Below are 17,383 nucleotides of genomic sequence, written 5' to 3' on the forward strand. Positions count from 1 at the left end.
GCACTTCCCTGAAGTTCTCCCCCAGAAATCCTTTGGGCTCCTCAGACTCCTCCACTCAACCCTGCCTTCCTCCTCAGGTCCCTTTCTGTCCCACCCTCCTGGTCACTTACATCTTGATCCCAGGGTTTTGTCCAGAATCCATCTCCATCTCTTACCGTTGGTGAACACCCCAAGTCCAACTGGGTCTGCCCCGCATTGTGACGCTTCCTCCCCTGCATTGTCTCCCTGCCCTGTTATCTCTCAGGCACAGATCAGGTCCTGCTGTTCATCTATTTTAAAACCTTTGGAGATTCCCAGTTGCCACAGGCTGATGTTGCTTCTTGCTTTCTGTAACCGGCCCATTGCAGTCTGACCAAGACCTACTCCTCATTCCCGTGAATCGCTCCACCCACCAGCTCCCTAGAACTCACTGTCCACTTGTCTTTCCATATAAGCTGTGAATGCTGTGAAGGACAAAACTATGTCTTTTTCATCCTCCAGCTGCTAGAACAGTCCTGGCACATGGTCTGCTGCTCTTCCTGTGTCTTCCATGATTAAATGATTCAGCCACTGTCTGCCTGGAGGGCTTTTGCTCTGCCAGGCCATCCTGCCATTTGTTCTCTCATGTGGTCAGTGAAGATCTTTTTATTAGCAGGCCTTCCTCATAATACATAGTGTGCACTGGGTACCACTAGGCATTTTGGGGGGCATTTTTTTTGAGACAGGGTCTCATTCTGTCGCCCAGACTTCAGTGCAATGGCATAATCAGAACTCACTGCAGCCTCAACTTCCCAGGCTCAAGTGATCCTTTCACCTCAGCCTCCAGGCCAGCTGGAACCATAGGCATGTGCCATCACTCCCGGCTAACTTTTTGGTTTTTTGTAGAGACAGGGTCTCACTATGTTGCCCAGGCTAGTCTCAAACTCCTGGCCCCAAGTGATTTTCCCACCTTAGTCTCCCAAAGTGCTGGGGATTACAGGGGTGAGCCACTGCACCCTGCCTGGGGGCATTTATTTTATTGAGATATAATTCACAGACCATAGCGTTCACCCTTTTAAAATGTATAATACAGTGGTTTTTTGCATATTCACTGAGTTTTTCAACCATTGCCACTTCCAATTCCACAACATTTTGATCACCCCAAAAAGAAACTGAATACCCATTAACTGTCATGCCACGTACTCCCCTCCCTCCGGCCCCAAGCAGCCACTGATTTCCTTTCTGTCTGTATTAATTTGCTTATTCTGGACATTTATATAAATGAAGTCCCACCATATATGGACTTTGGCATCTGACTCCTTTCACTTAGCAGAGTGTTTGCAAAGTCCATCCATGTCACAGCAGATATCAATACTTCATTCGTTTTTATGGCTGAAGAATATTTTATTGTATGATATATTACATTTTGTTTATCCATTCATCAGTTTGCAGGCAAGGGGGTTGTTTCTGGTTTTTGCTGTAAATAATAGTGCTCCTATGAACATTTGTTGGCAAGTTTTTGTGTGAACATATATTTTCAGTTCTCTTGGGTACTGAATTTCTAGGAGTAGAATTGCTGGATCATCTGTTAACTTTTTGAGGAACTGCCAAACTGTTTTCCACAGTGGCTGCACTTTATTTATTTATTTATCTATCTATTTTTGAGACAGTTTTGCTCTCGTTGCCCGGGCTGGAGTGCAATGGCACAATTTTGGCTCGCTGCAACCTCCGCCTCCCGGGCTCAAGCAATTCTCCTGCCTCAGCCTCCTGAGTAGCTGGGATTACAGGCATGCGCCATCACACCCGGCTAATTTTGTATTTTTAGTAGAGACGGGGTTTCTCCATGTTAGTCAGGCTGGTCTCGAACTCCTGACCTCAGGTCATCCACCCGCCTCGGCCTCCCAAAGTGCTTGGATTACAGGCATGAGCCACTGCGCCCGGCCTGTGGCCGCACTTTATATTCCTACCAGCAAGGTATGAGGATTCCAGTTTCTCCACATCTTCTCCTCGTCCTCACTGGTTATTGTTGTTGCTTGTCCTTTTGATTATAGTCATCCTAGTAGACGTGAGGTCGTATCTTATTATGGTTTTCATTTCCATTTCCCTAATGACTAGTGGTGTTGAGCATCTTTTCATGTGTTTACTGGCCATTTGCATATCTTCTTTAGATAAATGTCTGTGCACATCCTTTTTCATTTTAAAACTCAATTGTCTTTAGTGTTGATCTGTGAGAGTTCTTTATATATTTGAGATACAAGATCCTTATCACTTAAATGGTTTGCAGATGTTTTCTCCTATTCTGTATGTTGCCTCTTCACTTTCTTTGGTAACTGTTCAAAACATTGCTCAAAAACGAAAATGTGTCATTTTCTTGTGCATCCTGTATTCCAAAAGCGGCCAGTAGTGGGGAGCAGCAGAAGAAATCAGCTAATTAATTTCCTAGTTTTGTAAAATATTCTTAGCCATTCCTTCTCTGAGCTCAGACTCTGCCACAGTAGGCTCATTTTTTTTACTAGGTTTAAAATGCATCCATGTTTTACACCTTTGAAACAGGGTAAGCTGTCATTAAGTTATCTCATTTTTATAAGTTTCTGTGAGCCCAGTATCTGTCCTGTGGGAGGGTCGTGCCTGCCTCCCTGTGTGTAGCGCCTCATTCTCTGCCTCACCGGAGAACCTGCTTCTGCTCCATTTCCTCTTCCCTCCACGCCAGGGTATGTGTGTCACCCAATGTGGCCCTCTCTCTGCCATGCCATAGTCCTTCATAGTTATGCTCAAGGCCATTCTCAAAAGTTCTGGTCATTTCAAGCCTGTAAGTAACATTCTTACCTCTTCCACATGCCCAAAAGATGTATGTCATCCACTTCTGAAAAATGCAAAGAATAAGTAAGGTATTGAGATATTTGGACAGGCGCATTGATTGAACGTATAGATGCCAGTCAGCCTTGACCTCTTCCAAACTAGAGGACACTCAGGACCCTCCTTAATGGTGCAGTTCCTCTAAGGGCAATATAGCAACGTAAGTGACATCATGTTGCTTCCTTGCCTCAAGCCATTCGAGCCTCCTGTGCCCAGGCCCAGCCTGTCTTTCAACTGTACCTCCTGCCACCGTCTTACTACCCCATGGCCTCAGTCTCCTTTCTCCTCCTGAAGCATCCCAAATTCCTTCCCACTTATGGCATTCTTTGTGCCTGAACTGCTCTTGTACTCCTTACCCCACTTCATCCCTGCTTGGTTAGCTGCTTCCCTCCCATCAGAGACTTCGTTGAGCTTATCTCCCTCTTTCCTTCCTGGTACTGATGTAATGACAGTTTGCCTTATTCCCTGGACTTGTCCTTTAACTAGTGTTCGATCTGCCTCCCTGCTAGAATTCAGGCTTGCTGGGGGCAGGAGTGACATCTGTCTTGTTCCCTAATTACATGCCCATTACCTAGCACAGGGGGGCACTCAATACATATCTCTTGAATGGATGAGCGCTTGAATGAAGGTGGATTTGCCTTTTGAAAATAGCACAGCCACTTGAGATCCAGTTCTCTGAGCAGACAAGGATAATGTATAGAAATCTATGCTTAAGCCCGTGAATATATGTAGTATTTTGACCATTCTCAGATTCAGCTGGTTTTGTCATTCTTAATGCATAGTAATTCTAACAACAGTAATTTTGTAGAAATGCATTTTTATTTCTCGAAGCATTATCTCCCTCCCCCACAGGTGGCATTCATATCCCTGTTTGATTTGAGCTTTTTGAATCCCTTCTGTCAGAGTTCCCTACAACTTTCTGAAAATTTTGAGCTCTGACATTCTGGTCTACTTCTGGAATGAAATCCCTAAAAATAGTACTGTCTCTTTTCGGCTTTCTCTGTGTCTGAGTCAAATGGACTTCTTTGTAATCATCGTCAACTCTAACACCCAAACACATACCTTTTATATTAGCCTTCGACTTGAAGCTCATTCTGTCCTTCTGATGGGTGAGAAAAGATTCATTTGATTAGTGCTTTTTCATTCTGTCCAAATTGCCCATTTTTATTATGAAATATTTATACAGACTAGAAGACGTGTCATTTACATACATTCTAAGGAACACCAAAACGTGTCCCAGTACTGATACCCACCTGCACCAGCCAATATATTTGAGACCCTCCCAGATACCACCCCGCCACACCCCAGAGATAATCCCAGGTTATTATTTCCTTGCTCTTCATCATTTTCCTACATATGTGTATAGCCCTAAGCAATATGTTTCACTTAACCTGTTTTTAAATATATATATAGGCTGGGTAAGGTGGCTTAGGCCTATAATCCCAGCACTTTGGGAGGCTCAGGTGGAAGGATCACTTGAGGCCAGGAATTCAAGACCAGCCTGGGCAACATAGTGAGACCCCATTGCTACAAAATATTTTAAAACTTATCCAGGCATGATGATGTATGTCTGTAGGCCCAGCTACTTGGGAGGCTGAAGTGGGAGGATTGCTTGAGTCCAGGACTTCAAGGTTGCAGTGAGCTATGATGGCTCCACTGCACTCCATACTACGTGACACAGTGAGACCCTGTCTATAAATTAATTAATTAATTAATTAATAATAAAATGTGTAGCAATAGAATTGCACTCATGTGTCCTTCAGTGACTGGCTTTTTTGGTTGAGCATTGTTTTCAATTTTATCCTTATTAATACACATGCCTATAGTTCATTTATTTTCACTGCTATATAATATCCCATTGTGTGACTGCATTTATCCATGAATGTTAAAAATAGTTTCCTTTTTCTTTTTTGCTGTTGTCTGTAACATGTTATAAACATTCTGAACCAAGCACATATGTACCAGAGCTCATATACTGAGGAGCGGAATTGCCAGTCCACAAGCACGCGCATCTTTTCTTTCCTGGATAAGGTCAGATTGCTCTCCCAAGAAGCCAGGCCAGTTACCTCCCAGCAGCAGGTTCTTGGGGCTCCTGTGCCCCATGTGCTGTCTGACATTTGGCATTATTACATGTTCTGTGTTTGACCACTCTGGGATATATAAGATGGTATTTTGTTGTGATTCTCATAATCCCTGATCGTTAATGATATTGAGCAACTTAATTGCCAGTCATGGTTTATCTCTTGGTTGCCCATCTTTCTAGTAGGTTATTTGACTTTTTCTTATGGATTTGCTAGGCGTTCTTCTTATATTCTGGCACCTACCCCTTGCCAGCTCTCAGTTGCAGGTGCTTCCTCCCACGTTGTGCCTGGTAGTTCTGCCTTCTTTACAGTTTTGTGGTAAACAGGAGTTCTTACTTTGAATGTGATCAGATGTACCAGTCTTCTCCCTGTGGTTCATGTTTTGCTTTCCTAAGAGATCTATCCGTACCCCAACGTCATAAAGCGTTTGCCCCATACATTCTTCTAAAAGTTTTTATCATGCAGTTTTTAAAATCTATGTAGAATTTTACTTCAAAATGAACTCTCTAACCTCTCCTTACAAGTTGCTATTGCCTATAATATATCTAGCTGTTTCATAGCTTAAAACAATGGACACGAATTTCAGGCGTTCATTTATCCACACAGTAAATATTATGTGGGGTGCTTTTAAGCTAGGTTGTATGAGTGACATAAAAGAATAAATTTCTGTTGACATAAATTTGATGAACCTGACTCATATGGTGTCCTCAAGGAGTTTATTGAAGTAAACGATGGTCCCAAAAAACATATGTCTGTGTCCCAGCTCCTGGAACCTGTGAATGTTAACTATTTGATACAAGGCTGTGTGCTGATATAAGTAAGTTAAGGATCTTGAAATGAGGAGATCATCCTGGGTTATCCAGGAGAACAGTAAATTCAGTGAGGAGTGTCCTTTTAAGGGAGACACATAGAATAGGAAAAGGCCATGTAGCCATGGAGGCAAAGAGTGGAGTCAATGCAGCCCCACGAACGGAGACAGCCACCTGGAACTGGAAGAAGCATGAACAAAATCTCTCCTGCAGCCTCTGCTGTCATCTTGATTTTGGACCTGTGGTCTCCCAAAACTAGTGACAGAATAAATTTCTGTTGTTTTAAACCACCCAGTTTGTGGTCATTTCCAGCAGCCACAGAAAACTAACATAAGGAGGCTTAAGACGGTCATACGTAGTAGCTATTTAGCCAGAGGTTTTCAACCTTTTCCACACCCTAGTATACTCAAGGGATGGGACAGTGGCAGCAGAACTCGGGAGCACCAGAACTTTTGAGAGGGATGCATGGATGGCTGAAGCGTCCTAGATGGTTCTGAAACATGACATTCCCTTCTCTGCAGATCACTGCTATGGGAGTTAGAGTCTGCAGAGTCATGAGAATGGCTAGCTCCAGGCTTGCTTGTGCCAGTGATAAGAGGCTGCATGAGTTCAGAAAGAAAACTGGGATGGGTATGCAAATTGTTACGGCACACACACACCGATGTCAGGAAGCTGCCTGTGTCCGGGGCCAGTTTGCCAGTCTGAGCATCATGTCTGCTCTTGGAAAATTTAGAGAAGGTTCAGGCAAGAAGGGTTTCAAGGGTTGAAAAAATATAGTCTGCAACATAGCCTCTTCCAAACATTTCTCTTTATTTATTTGATAAAAGAAGCTTGAAAGTGCTAAACAACAGTCAACAAACACATAGCCTGAATAAGTAAAAAGAAATTAAAATGGAATAATTGTTGTTTTGTTGTATTTTATAAAGACAGCATGGTCTGGGTATAGATGCAGCTTACACATATGCACTCAGGTTTACATTGTGGGTTGATTATTGTAGCTCATGTATATTTAAGTCAGTTGATTTGTCTCATTTGGAGCTTAGTTCCCAACCTCACACAAGATCTTGAACTTAACACTATTTATTCTAGAATTCAAGATATTAGATGAAAGCAGTAAAGGTTAGAGGACCTGGGCTCTAGCCTTAATTCCATTACTGCGTCACTGTGATTCAAGAAAATTACTTGAACTCTCGGAGCTCTCATTACCTGATCAGTAAAATGGAGACCGTAGGACTTCCCCGCTCATGAGGGTGTAGCCTGAAGGGGGTTTGCTTGCCATGGAGCCTGACATGGAACTCTCCTCTAGCTTACCTACTACATTCTTTCTGCAGCAAAACCCTAGGCCCACATGGTAGAGGCAGGAAGCAGTCAATCCAGATTTATCGTGCTTTTCTTTTTGTGCTGGAACCCAGGTAGATGCTTCATATATAAGATTCTATTTAATCTTCCCAGCCATCCTGAGAACAGGGGTTGGTGTCCCCATTTTACACGTAAGACAACTGAGGCTGGGAGTTGGAGCAGCTTGCCTTTGCTGTCTCACGTGTAAAATGGGGACATCAACACCTGGCAGGGAAAAGAGCAACTGGGATTCAAACCCTGCCTTCCTTCCACCAAAATACAAGCTCCTTCCTGACTGTCATGCTGCTGCTGTCATTTCTAAAAATTAAAACAAACAATGAGAGTAAAGTTGGGGGACAGGTTCAGATTCTTAGACTCTTACAGCTCTGCAGATTCAGCAGGGTGTGTCTTGAGAGTCTCAAGAAGTTCTCTTGGAAATTTTTGATAAAATGTAACTAGTAATGGCATATAACCTCTTTAGTAAAGTAGGGGAATAATATTAATTTTTTTTATTTTTTATTCTAGAGACAGAATCTTGCTCTGTTGCCCAGGCTGGACTTATTAAACTCTTGGGCTCAAGTGGTCCTCCCACCTCAGCCCCTGAGTCGCTGGGGCTACACGCCTGTCTCTTAATCAGAATTCTTGATGAAAATTCGTATGTGAAAATATGAGCAGAATGAGTGGCTAAAGAAACTGAGAAATATCCAGAAGCCAAGATGGGTTTCTGGTCAGCAATTTGAATGTTCCCTGAATTGAGTAATCCCGGGGAAAACTGCTCTTTAAAAAAGTACTTTGTTGTGTGTGACTTTTAATGAAATAATAATTCAGAACAGAATTAAAAGTTACACATTTGTTAGTAGACTTTTTAAGAGAACAAAAGGGCCATGGCTCGTATTGAAACAGGGATCGGATTTGTGACCCGGTGCCTCTTTCCGTGAAAGGTCTTTGACCATCCAGGGATGGACATTATTTCAGCATTCACTTCACATTTTAACATGTCTTACATGTGAAAAGCTTACAGGCATTTTGATGTCTAAATTATAAATGCCCTTTGTTATAGAAAGCAACCAGCATTGAAGCCCTAAGGATATTAGGTAAGAAAATGTCAGATGATACTGCTCCAAATTCCCCTTGCTAGTAGTTCTACTAATTAATACAGTTAAGATCCCAGTGCTGTGTTTTTTATGGCTACTAAAGGAAATGATTTTTGGCACCCACAAGCTCCTTGGCTGTTTCTAAATGCCACCAGAGCTAAGGGGATATTTGTTTACTCTTTGTCAGGGTGTTTACATGCCCTGGCTTGGGCCATGAGCGAAAATGTATTTGATGATCTCCTGGTCTCACCCCAGTCCCTAATGGATGTTTGTCTAAATGACAGCACCCAGTTTAGCACTGTTAACACTCCAGTTAGTAGGCGGGAGAGTGTGGGCTGTGTGTGACAGTTGGGGGCATGGATGGCAGGGTCAGGAACCTTCTCTGAAGGAAACACTTCCTCCTCCAGGATCCAGTTCTGGAAGCACCTTTGTGTTTTCTCTGTCTCCTACTGCCTTAATTTAGGAGTCAGACCATAAATATTCATTGAATCAGAGAATCTCACAACTTCATTATTACTCCTCTAAATACAGTGCTGGACTTTCTCTAAGGAGCCCAGATCTCTCAGCCTTGACAAGGACAAGCTTACAACAATTGGATGGTGCCATCCAGGATAGGGACGGTGGGCTGCCGTCTGGGGTCAGTTCATATTGTATTATGCAAAACGTCCCTTTGTAGGTTTGATCATGAGCTTGATTCACATAGCCAGCCACTTTCCAGATACGTGGCTTCCATAGAGTAGTTAGCAAAATGCACACGCATTTCCTTTTTGTTCACCATTGTCCCAAGCACTGTATGTGAATGTGTTGGACGCAGTGGGGCCTTTCAGGAAGCAGCAGGACAATGCTAGGCAGAGCATGACAGGTCTTTAGAGGGACATGCCTGCTCTAACCCAGGCCCACAAGCAGACGACGGACTGAAAGGGGGAGCCATGAATTGAGCGTTGACAGCGGGCCACGGCGGTCCGAAGGCTCAGGTGGTTGTCAGCCATAAGTTTAGCTCAGCTCTTTGAGTAATTTGTCACGCCTCGCTCAGCCCCTGCTGGGCCAGCACGTGCCAGCTTAGTGTCAGAGTGCCTGTTCGCCAGACGGCCACTCAGGCCTAACGTCCTGCTGTTCCCCGGACCAGCGGCTTGCTGGGGCCATGCACGGAGGGCCGAGCCATGGCGACAGCCAAGTGCTGTGCAGAATAAGTGTGTTCATAATGAGACGTGAATGGCATTAGTGGGTCCCTCTAGAATTGGGCCTGAGCAGGCGCCTCTCGCTGAGGAAGTTTGGCAGCCTGTTCATTAAGGCGAGTCACCAGGAGTTCAGCCCACAGTCGAGAAGCCAGTTCAGGCTCATGCTGCCCAGGCCTTGGGCGGTTGTGCCCATCTATATAAAAGATCATAAATCATTAGAGGGGCCACTTTGGAAATCTTCAAACTTATTTTCCTTGCTTGAGGTTGCATAGAGCAAGCTAATGGAGAAATTCTGGCAGCACGCTGTCCAGTAGTGCTTTCCACGGTGACAGGCATGTCCTGTATCTGTGCAATCCAGTATAGAACCCCTAGCCACATGTGGCTATTGAGTGCTTAAAATATATCTAGGTGGGGCGGGGGGCGGTGGGGAGCAAAGCAACTGAATTGTAGCTTTTTATTTTAATTAATTCAGATTTCCAATGAGATAGCCTGTATGGCTACTGTATGGGATACTACTGGCTACTGTATGGGATAGCACAGCCCTAGAATGCCTCTGGTCTCCTCATGGTATGAAAATTATCCTCTGAAGGAGTAGGGAGAGGAAGAGCCTGCGTTTAGAGATCGGTGTGCACCCTTTGCCATAAGAAAGTAGAAAAGTATTTGGCCATTTAAAAACACATGCTGTCTTGAAAGCTGATTGAAAGGGCATAATTGTCACCAACTTGTATTTTTAAAGAGGCCGTTTTGAAAAGATAGTTTGAAAATGTAGTGAGAAATGCTAGAGTTACGTTTCTTCTTCTGGAGCTGCAAATAATAAACTGATGATGATCCACATTCCCTGTGTTCCTGGAGAATTAGCATGATTTTCAAAACGACTGAAACATGTCTTTTAACCTTTGCATTGATAATGAGGAAGGGGAAAATGAGACGTCATGCGGACTTCCCCAAGTGTTAATTCATAACGTCGTATGTGCAGTGCCTCCATCCATTGTCGGATTGTTCTGACGTTATCCTGTTATTGGAAGTGCATGATTCACCTTCTGAGGAAACAGAAGCCACACACAAAAGGGGAAGATTTGCTTTTTGCCCTGTGAAAGCCTGCCACACGCAGGGGTCCTATTAAGACAGCTGGAAAGTTGCTTCAGTGTGTTACGCTTGTAAGTTTTATTGGTGACTGGTTTTTGATTACATATTTGAATGCTGTGTGTTCCAGAGTGCAGTTTTAATTAAAAGGCAGTAGTCTTTTTTTAAAAAATTGCACTGTACACTCTTGATAGATTCTCTCACATAGTAGTTCTTATTTTCCAATGTTCACAGCTTGTCTTGGTTAGAGGCTCTGATGCCCCCTCAAAGTATATCTTCCTGGCCTTCTCTCTTTCCAGTAACTTGCATCTTCTTATTTTTAAGAAGCGTCTGCACTGTTGTATTACCAAGTTGCTTGAAGTATCAACTCATGTCAATAGGCTAAGAATGTTTTATCCGCTGAAATAGGATGTAAGAGATCTACCATTGTCAGTGGAAAGAGATGCCGTTGCAATCAGTGTCTCCTGTTTTTGTTTAAATCAACCCTAATGATCTTATGATGTTATTCTGTAACTGTTGCCTTACATGTTTTTTAGTATTACTAGTATTAAATGCAATTAAAGTCTAAGAGAAACTTAGGTCTGAAAACCAGAATTTTGGTATGAATTATGACTAATATTTAATTTTCTGCAAGATGGTAAAGAACCTGCAGGATACTTTTTTACACAGAAAAAAATGCACAACAGTATTAAAAGTGAATTCTGTCACTGCTCTGCATGCCACTTTGCACACGCACTTTTTCCTTAACCGGTTACCGCAGCTATGAAGAGCGAGCTCTGTATCTCGAAGCAATAATTCAGAACCACCGCGAAGTCATGACATTCGAGGATTTCGCAGCCCAAGTCTTTTCTCCCTCTCCCAGCTACTCCCTCAGCGGAACGGGTGAGTGTCTACATTATTCTTCTCTCACGCGCTTAAGACGCATTCAAGCAGCAGATGTACACCTGTTTTTCACAGATAAATGCTTGCAAATTTAAGAAGAGCATTCTCCCTCTGAATCAACTAATGAATATCAAAAGGAATGATGACATTCATTTTAATTTGTTTTGTATTCGAGCTGTTCACTCAGTTCCTTTCTTCAGCTATCCTGTTAACCTTCAAATCTAGCAAGGTTAATGAACTTTTTCTCAGTAATGTGCTCCGGTTCATTCAGGAGTGTGGGTTTCTTGCTGAGCTGGGAATATGTTGTTTAAAAGCGATGCCCGAATCAGTGCTTACTTATCAAAAAAGAGTTCCTCACAGTGGAAGCCGTTGCTACTAATGCTAAATGGGGATTATGCTGCCGAGATACGAGGGTCAGGGATTAATGCAGGAGACATGGAAGGACAGTGTCCCGGGGTCCATCATTACAGCAATGCAGTGTGCGTGTGTCTCTCTGGAGTGGTCTGTGTCATGTGGACAAGCCGCCGACCGGAGCAGCACCTGGTGTGGAACCCGTTTAGAAACTAGCTTAGAATAATTTTCATTTATTAGGGCCAGTGGAAAATTGTGAAAGTTTCCATAGATTTCCTTGTTTTTAGATTTTTATTCTTTTTCTATTTCCAGCTTGGGGGGAAAAATACACGTACCGCCACTTAAACAGATTATATGATTACTGTGTGTTTCTTTCAAATAATAGAATTATTACTTGTAAATTTCTGCATATAATTACAGATTAATTGCCTTTCAGAGAGTAAATGGGATATTTAGCCAATGCATGTTGAAATTCTCAGTGAGGAGCTTCCTTCTTCCACTGCTTTAGATGCAACTGTTAAGAGTGCTTAATAGATTTCTAACCTGTGTCAATTGTCTCTGAACACTGCCTTACTTCTCCTATTCTGATTCGTTAACAAATATCTTATACACAAAGTGAAAAAAAATTAAATCCAGTGAAATAAATCACTTACAAATAAAATCAGCCATGCATCATTGTTTAACATCGCTGGCCTCAATCCTCGCCTCTCCGAGCTTTGTTGGGAGATAAGAGGGAGAGGCACGCACTTGCGCAGGGAGCCAGGAGCAGCAGGCAGAAGGCTTGGGAGATAAGCAGGCTGGCAGAGGTGCAGGAGCAGCGCGATTTGCATAATCACGCCTCTGCTTCCTGGTGAGGCGTCAAGGAACACTGGGATGGCCTCTATTGATCTTTGTTGAACTGGAATACTAAGCAACATGAGAAAAGCTTATAACTTAAAGCTTTGATTAATGTTTCTTACATTAAAAAAGTGGAACAGCTGTGAATTGAATTCTTTTATACACTCTGCCAACATTCTATCTAAGACAAAAAAAAATTCGTTTCAAGGGAAATGAAGATTTCATACTCAGTCTGGCTAGAGATTTTAAATTGTTTCTAATTTTTCAGTGCAAGAACATGAGGGATCTGTAGCAAAGCTAATTTTAAAAAGATCTCATTCAGCTTTTTCCCACCCTCATGAGATTATTCCCCTCTTCGTGAGGACTTGATTTTTCAGTGCAGGTTGTTTTTTGTTTCTTGTTTTTTTGTTTGTTTGTTTCTTTTAACTCTTGAGAAAGCTTTTTATTTCTTAAAATTAAACATGTAAATAATAACTAGATGTTTTCATTCCTTAACTCTTACATTCTTAAGATTATTAAGATATTATCAAAATGAATAATGATGGACCTTGTTTTCTGTGTATATTTTAGCCTCTGTATAAACTAATTTGATCTTTTCCAAACATTCATAATTATTTAAACCAATTGAAATGAGGGAGATTCTAGGAGCAATTCGAGTTTTTAAGAACTCTACTTGGAGAGGATTGTCAATGGGCTTCTTCAAGAATGTCATATTTTTGAAAATTGCTTACCAGAATAAAGATTCTGACAGCATGTGAGGGTGGGCATTGGAACTTTTCTAAAAGGAATGTGAAACCAAACATGGAATATCAAGACAAATGCTACTCCCTCCACTTTTCAAATTATTAACATCAGTATTACATTTCATAGTGTTCATGGTTTAAGGTATTCAGTGTTGAGTGGGAAAATTTTTTATAGGTATGATTATGTCTATCATACCTATCCTTAAGTGTGATTTTTAAGTCTAGGCATAATGTTCTGTTTTAATTCTTTGCATATCTCCTCATAACGCTGAGCAGGAAGGAAGTAGATATAATCTTGATTTGAACTGAAATGTGGGGCAGTACAATGAGAACGGAGCATTTCAGCACCATAGACAAGCACGTTTTCAGAAGCATCTTCTCATTTACATACTGGCTTCGCTTTTGAAGAATCCCTGTCCACTATCTGTTACTACTTCTACAGATGAAAACATTTGCCATTTGTTTACACTGTTATGTTCTTGGGACAAGTGCGATCAAACCCAGATGAGCCAGCCAGCTTAAACTAAGAAATTGAGGTGAAGTCTGTTCTTCCAAGCAACAAGCCAACTGGAAAAATTGACCCTGAGCGGCTTAAGCTCCCACAGTGCACTTAGGACCCAATCAGACCATCTCTGGCCCTCAGTGTCATCAAAGCAGGGCCTTGGGCTTGGGCTCACATGCATATGCACAATCTGAGGAATTAGGGGCTCCTAGGTTTTCTTTGTACCCTCACCACAAGGGACTTTATTATTAATGAAGAGGGAGCGTCACCTGAACACTGCATTCATTCCACACTGTATTGGTAGCAGCAAGCCAGAAAGCAGCATGCAGCCCCCACTTCTAGAGGGAAAGCCCCAATATCAGCCTTTAAGTCTGAAGTGAAAGTGGGAGATGTGCTCAGTGGGAGTGGCCTGTGCCTGAAGGTTCCACTGTTGGAAAATGCCCTCTGCCTCTGACTTCCCCCATCCAGGTGCCGTTACCCATCCGCCCAACAAGCCCTGTGGGGACGGGGTTGGCCAGGTGAACAGACTTCCGTTCAGGATGTGCTGTCAACCACACATGGTGATGTAGCTGCTAATATATGAGTGCTCAGCTTTTTTCAAAGAGCTTTCAAAACAAAATCTATTTTCCTAATCAGAAAATATTTTTTTTTTTTTTTTTTTTTTTTTTTGAGATGGAGTCTCGCTCTGTCGCCCAGGCTGAAGTGCAGTGGCCAGATCTCAGCTCACTGCAAGCTCTGCCTCCCAGGTTTATGCCATCGTCCTGCCTCAGCCTCCCAAGTAGCTGGGACTACAGGCGCCCGCCACCTCGCCCGGCTAGTTTTTTTTGTATTTTTTAGTAGAGACGGGGTTTCACCATGTTAGCCAGGATGGTCTCGATCTCCTGACCTCGTGATCCGCCCGTCTCGGCCTCCCAAAGTGCTGGGATTACAGGCTTGAGCCACCGCGCCCGGCCCAGAAAATATTTTTAAAGACCATCATGTCTACCTTATATCTATTCCATCCATTACTTGTATTGATAACACCTGACATAAAGATATTTCAACTACTTTTTTACCCAGCACTGTAGTTTACCTTCCTTTTTTGACCAGCAATAAATATAAATAATCTAAAAGGTAGCTAGTGTTAAAATATTGGTTGCAGTTAACATATATATGTTTTATATATAAATACATTTATATACACATGTACATTTCTCTGTCTCTCACACACACACACATATTGAGGTGGGGGACTAAATTTGTGTTTTCAATCATATCACCAAGAAAGAGGGACCAGCAGAGAGGCCTTGAAAGGGTTAACTGGAATGGGCACCCTCGACTGCTGGGAGGGACTGATGTAATCACTGCAGCTCACAGCCAAGTGCATCTGTTCACCATGAGGTCATTCTTCTGCATGCTAATGATTTGGAAAATCAAGTCTAGTGTTTGACATTATCAGAAAAGATATAAATAGTGTAAATCTTTACTTTTTGGAAGTTGCTCTTATAAAAGAGAAAAAAGGAACTTTACATTGGACCTGAGATTTTTTTTCAGAACTGCCTTAAAGATTGTGTCTGGATCTAAAAATCTTGGAGGAATCCACTTGTGTCTGCTGATAAATCAATCCCCAGATCACTATTACAGTCACAGCTAGCAATCTGGTAGCCAAGGGCTACAGGTATGTCTCATTTCATATCTAATTTTAAGAATTTCCAAGTGCCTTTGTCCGAAGTCGATAAAGATAGATTTTTCCCAAAGAATGTTCAAAACCAAGTTAAATGAGTGGTTCTTCTCAGAATACCCAAACTGACTTGTGTTTACTGAAGATGCCAATACTACGTATGGTTCCTTTCTCCTTCAATATTGCTATAGAGAGCCAGCAGAGGGAGCACAGATCTTTGTTTATTTGTTAGCCCTGCATAAACACAGCATTTGATTTCTCCAAGATACGGTCAGAAATACTTCCTCCTTTATGATAGGCTGGATTGTAAAGGCTCCAGGATTTAGAACAAGTGGGAGAAAATTCCTCACTATGCTTCATCAGAGTCTGCCACTTTTAATGTAGGTCGTATTTGGAGCTTAAACCAGATTAGTCTGAGTCGGTCTTAGGATGCCGCTGCCATTCCTGCTATTGCACAAAACTGCAAACTTTTATCTTTCACACAATTGCTTGGACGCCCTCGTGGAAAGGGTTATTTATGCCACTTACCTAATGAAAAAGACTTTTGTAGCTTTTCTTCTACAACACGGTCATTATGTTAAGTTTGCAGAACCTTTACCAGAAGACTCTGCCTGGTGTCACTGAGTTATTTTGGTGGCCAGTAAATCTTCTCCTAAAACTGCAGATGGAGGCACTTATGTTACACATTTGCCTCAAAGCATATCTATGATGTAGACACTACACAAACTCCTCTTAGAACTTACCAGCCTTTGCCCAGAGAGATACGGCTACACCCAGCTTTTGCTTGGTAAGGCCTCCGCACCATATGCAGTCTTGTCATTCTGCATGCAGTCCTGACAGGTAATCTTCCTTGGCTCTTTCACCAAGCAGTTAATAATCAGGTTAACTCCTAGAAACAGCACCAGTAAATCCTAACCCAAACCCCAAAAAAGAGTTTCCCCACTCATTGAAAGGATAGTCATGTGACAGACTCATTCCATTTGTATTCATTCTCTCCCTGTTAAAGTGGTCTTAATACGGTTTTAATCAATAGTACTTCTTTTGAATCGTATGTGTTCAACTTCCCCATAACTTTGCTGAAGCCAGCAAAGAACATCACAGAGTGCTGAACTAGAAGGGACTTCAGGAAAGATCATGTCTAACCCTGTCACATTAATTTTGAGCGAGCTGAAGACCAACCCATGAAATGACCACCGAAGGTCATGGGCAAGTTGGAATCAGGGCCAACTCAACCTTCACCTCCCCATTCCCCATGGAAATGCCAGCGCTGTGCCCACACTATAGTGATAATCCCATAATCAGAGCCATAGCTACCAACTCTTTATTAACACTAAAGGCCAGAATCGTATTTTACTCTATTCAGATAATCCAGAAGTTTTCCCTTTTGGTCTCACTCTGTCGCCCAGGTCTGGATTGCAGTGGTGTTAGTACAGCCCACTGCATCCTCCCCGTCCCAGGCTCAAGCGCTCCTCTAGCCTCAGCCTCCTGAGTAGCTGGAACTACAGGCATAAGCCATCACATCCAGCTAATTTCTGTATTTCTTATAGAGACAGGGGTTCGCCGTGTTGCCCAGGCTGGTCTTAAACTCCTGGGCTCAAGCGATCTGCCCACCTTGGCCTCCCAAAGTACTAGGATTACAGGCGTGAGCTACTGCACCCGACCGAGAAGTTTTCCTTAAATACAAGTTATCTGATATCACCATCTATTCAATAACTCAGCCATCCCACTCAGCACACTCAGCACACTTGGCTGTAGCTGGCCAAAGTGTTGCCACACGTCTTACAGACAACTGCCTTGTACAGATGTTTCTTCTACCCCCATAATCCCTTCTGGACACAGCCCAAGTCTTCCTTCCCTCATAACTGGCTTGATTTTGACCACTTTTGCTTGGATTTTTTCCAATTTAAGATGTATTCTTCTTGCAAAGATGGAACAACATTGATAGAAAGTTTTTTTACTAGCTATCATTCCATCACCAAGAGCCAGTGGTGCTCAACTCTGGCTGCACATT

General features: G+C 42.6%; 1 protein-coding gene across 7 annotated transcripts in view; it reads left to right on the forward strand.

Annotated features, from left to right (window-relative positions):
• RALGAPA2 (Ral GTPase activating protein catalytic alpha subunit 2) overlaps positions 1–17,383 on the forward strand; it is a 320,907-nt gene that overhangs the window by 286,278 nt on the left and 17,246 nt on the right. For 6 of the 7 annotated variants that reach the window (XM_021921290.2, XM_021921288.2, XM_021921293.2 and 3 more), the window contains one exon: positions 11,158–11,279. The exons of the other annotated variant lie outside the window; for it this stretch is intronic. In XM_021921290.2, coding sequence (XP_021776982.1) covers positions 11,158–11,279 — 122 coding nt within the window. The remainder of the gene's footprint in view (positions 1–11,157; positions 11,280–17,383) is intronic. 7 annotated transcript variants of the gene reach the window in all.

Source organism: Papio anubis, chromosome 16 (assembly GCF_008728515.1).
Source record: "Papio anubis isolate 15944 chromosome 16, Panubis1.0, whole genome shotgun sequence".
Lineage (NCBI taxonomy): Eukaryota > Metazoa > Chordata > Mammalia > Primates > Cercopithecidae > Papio > Papio anubis.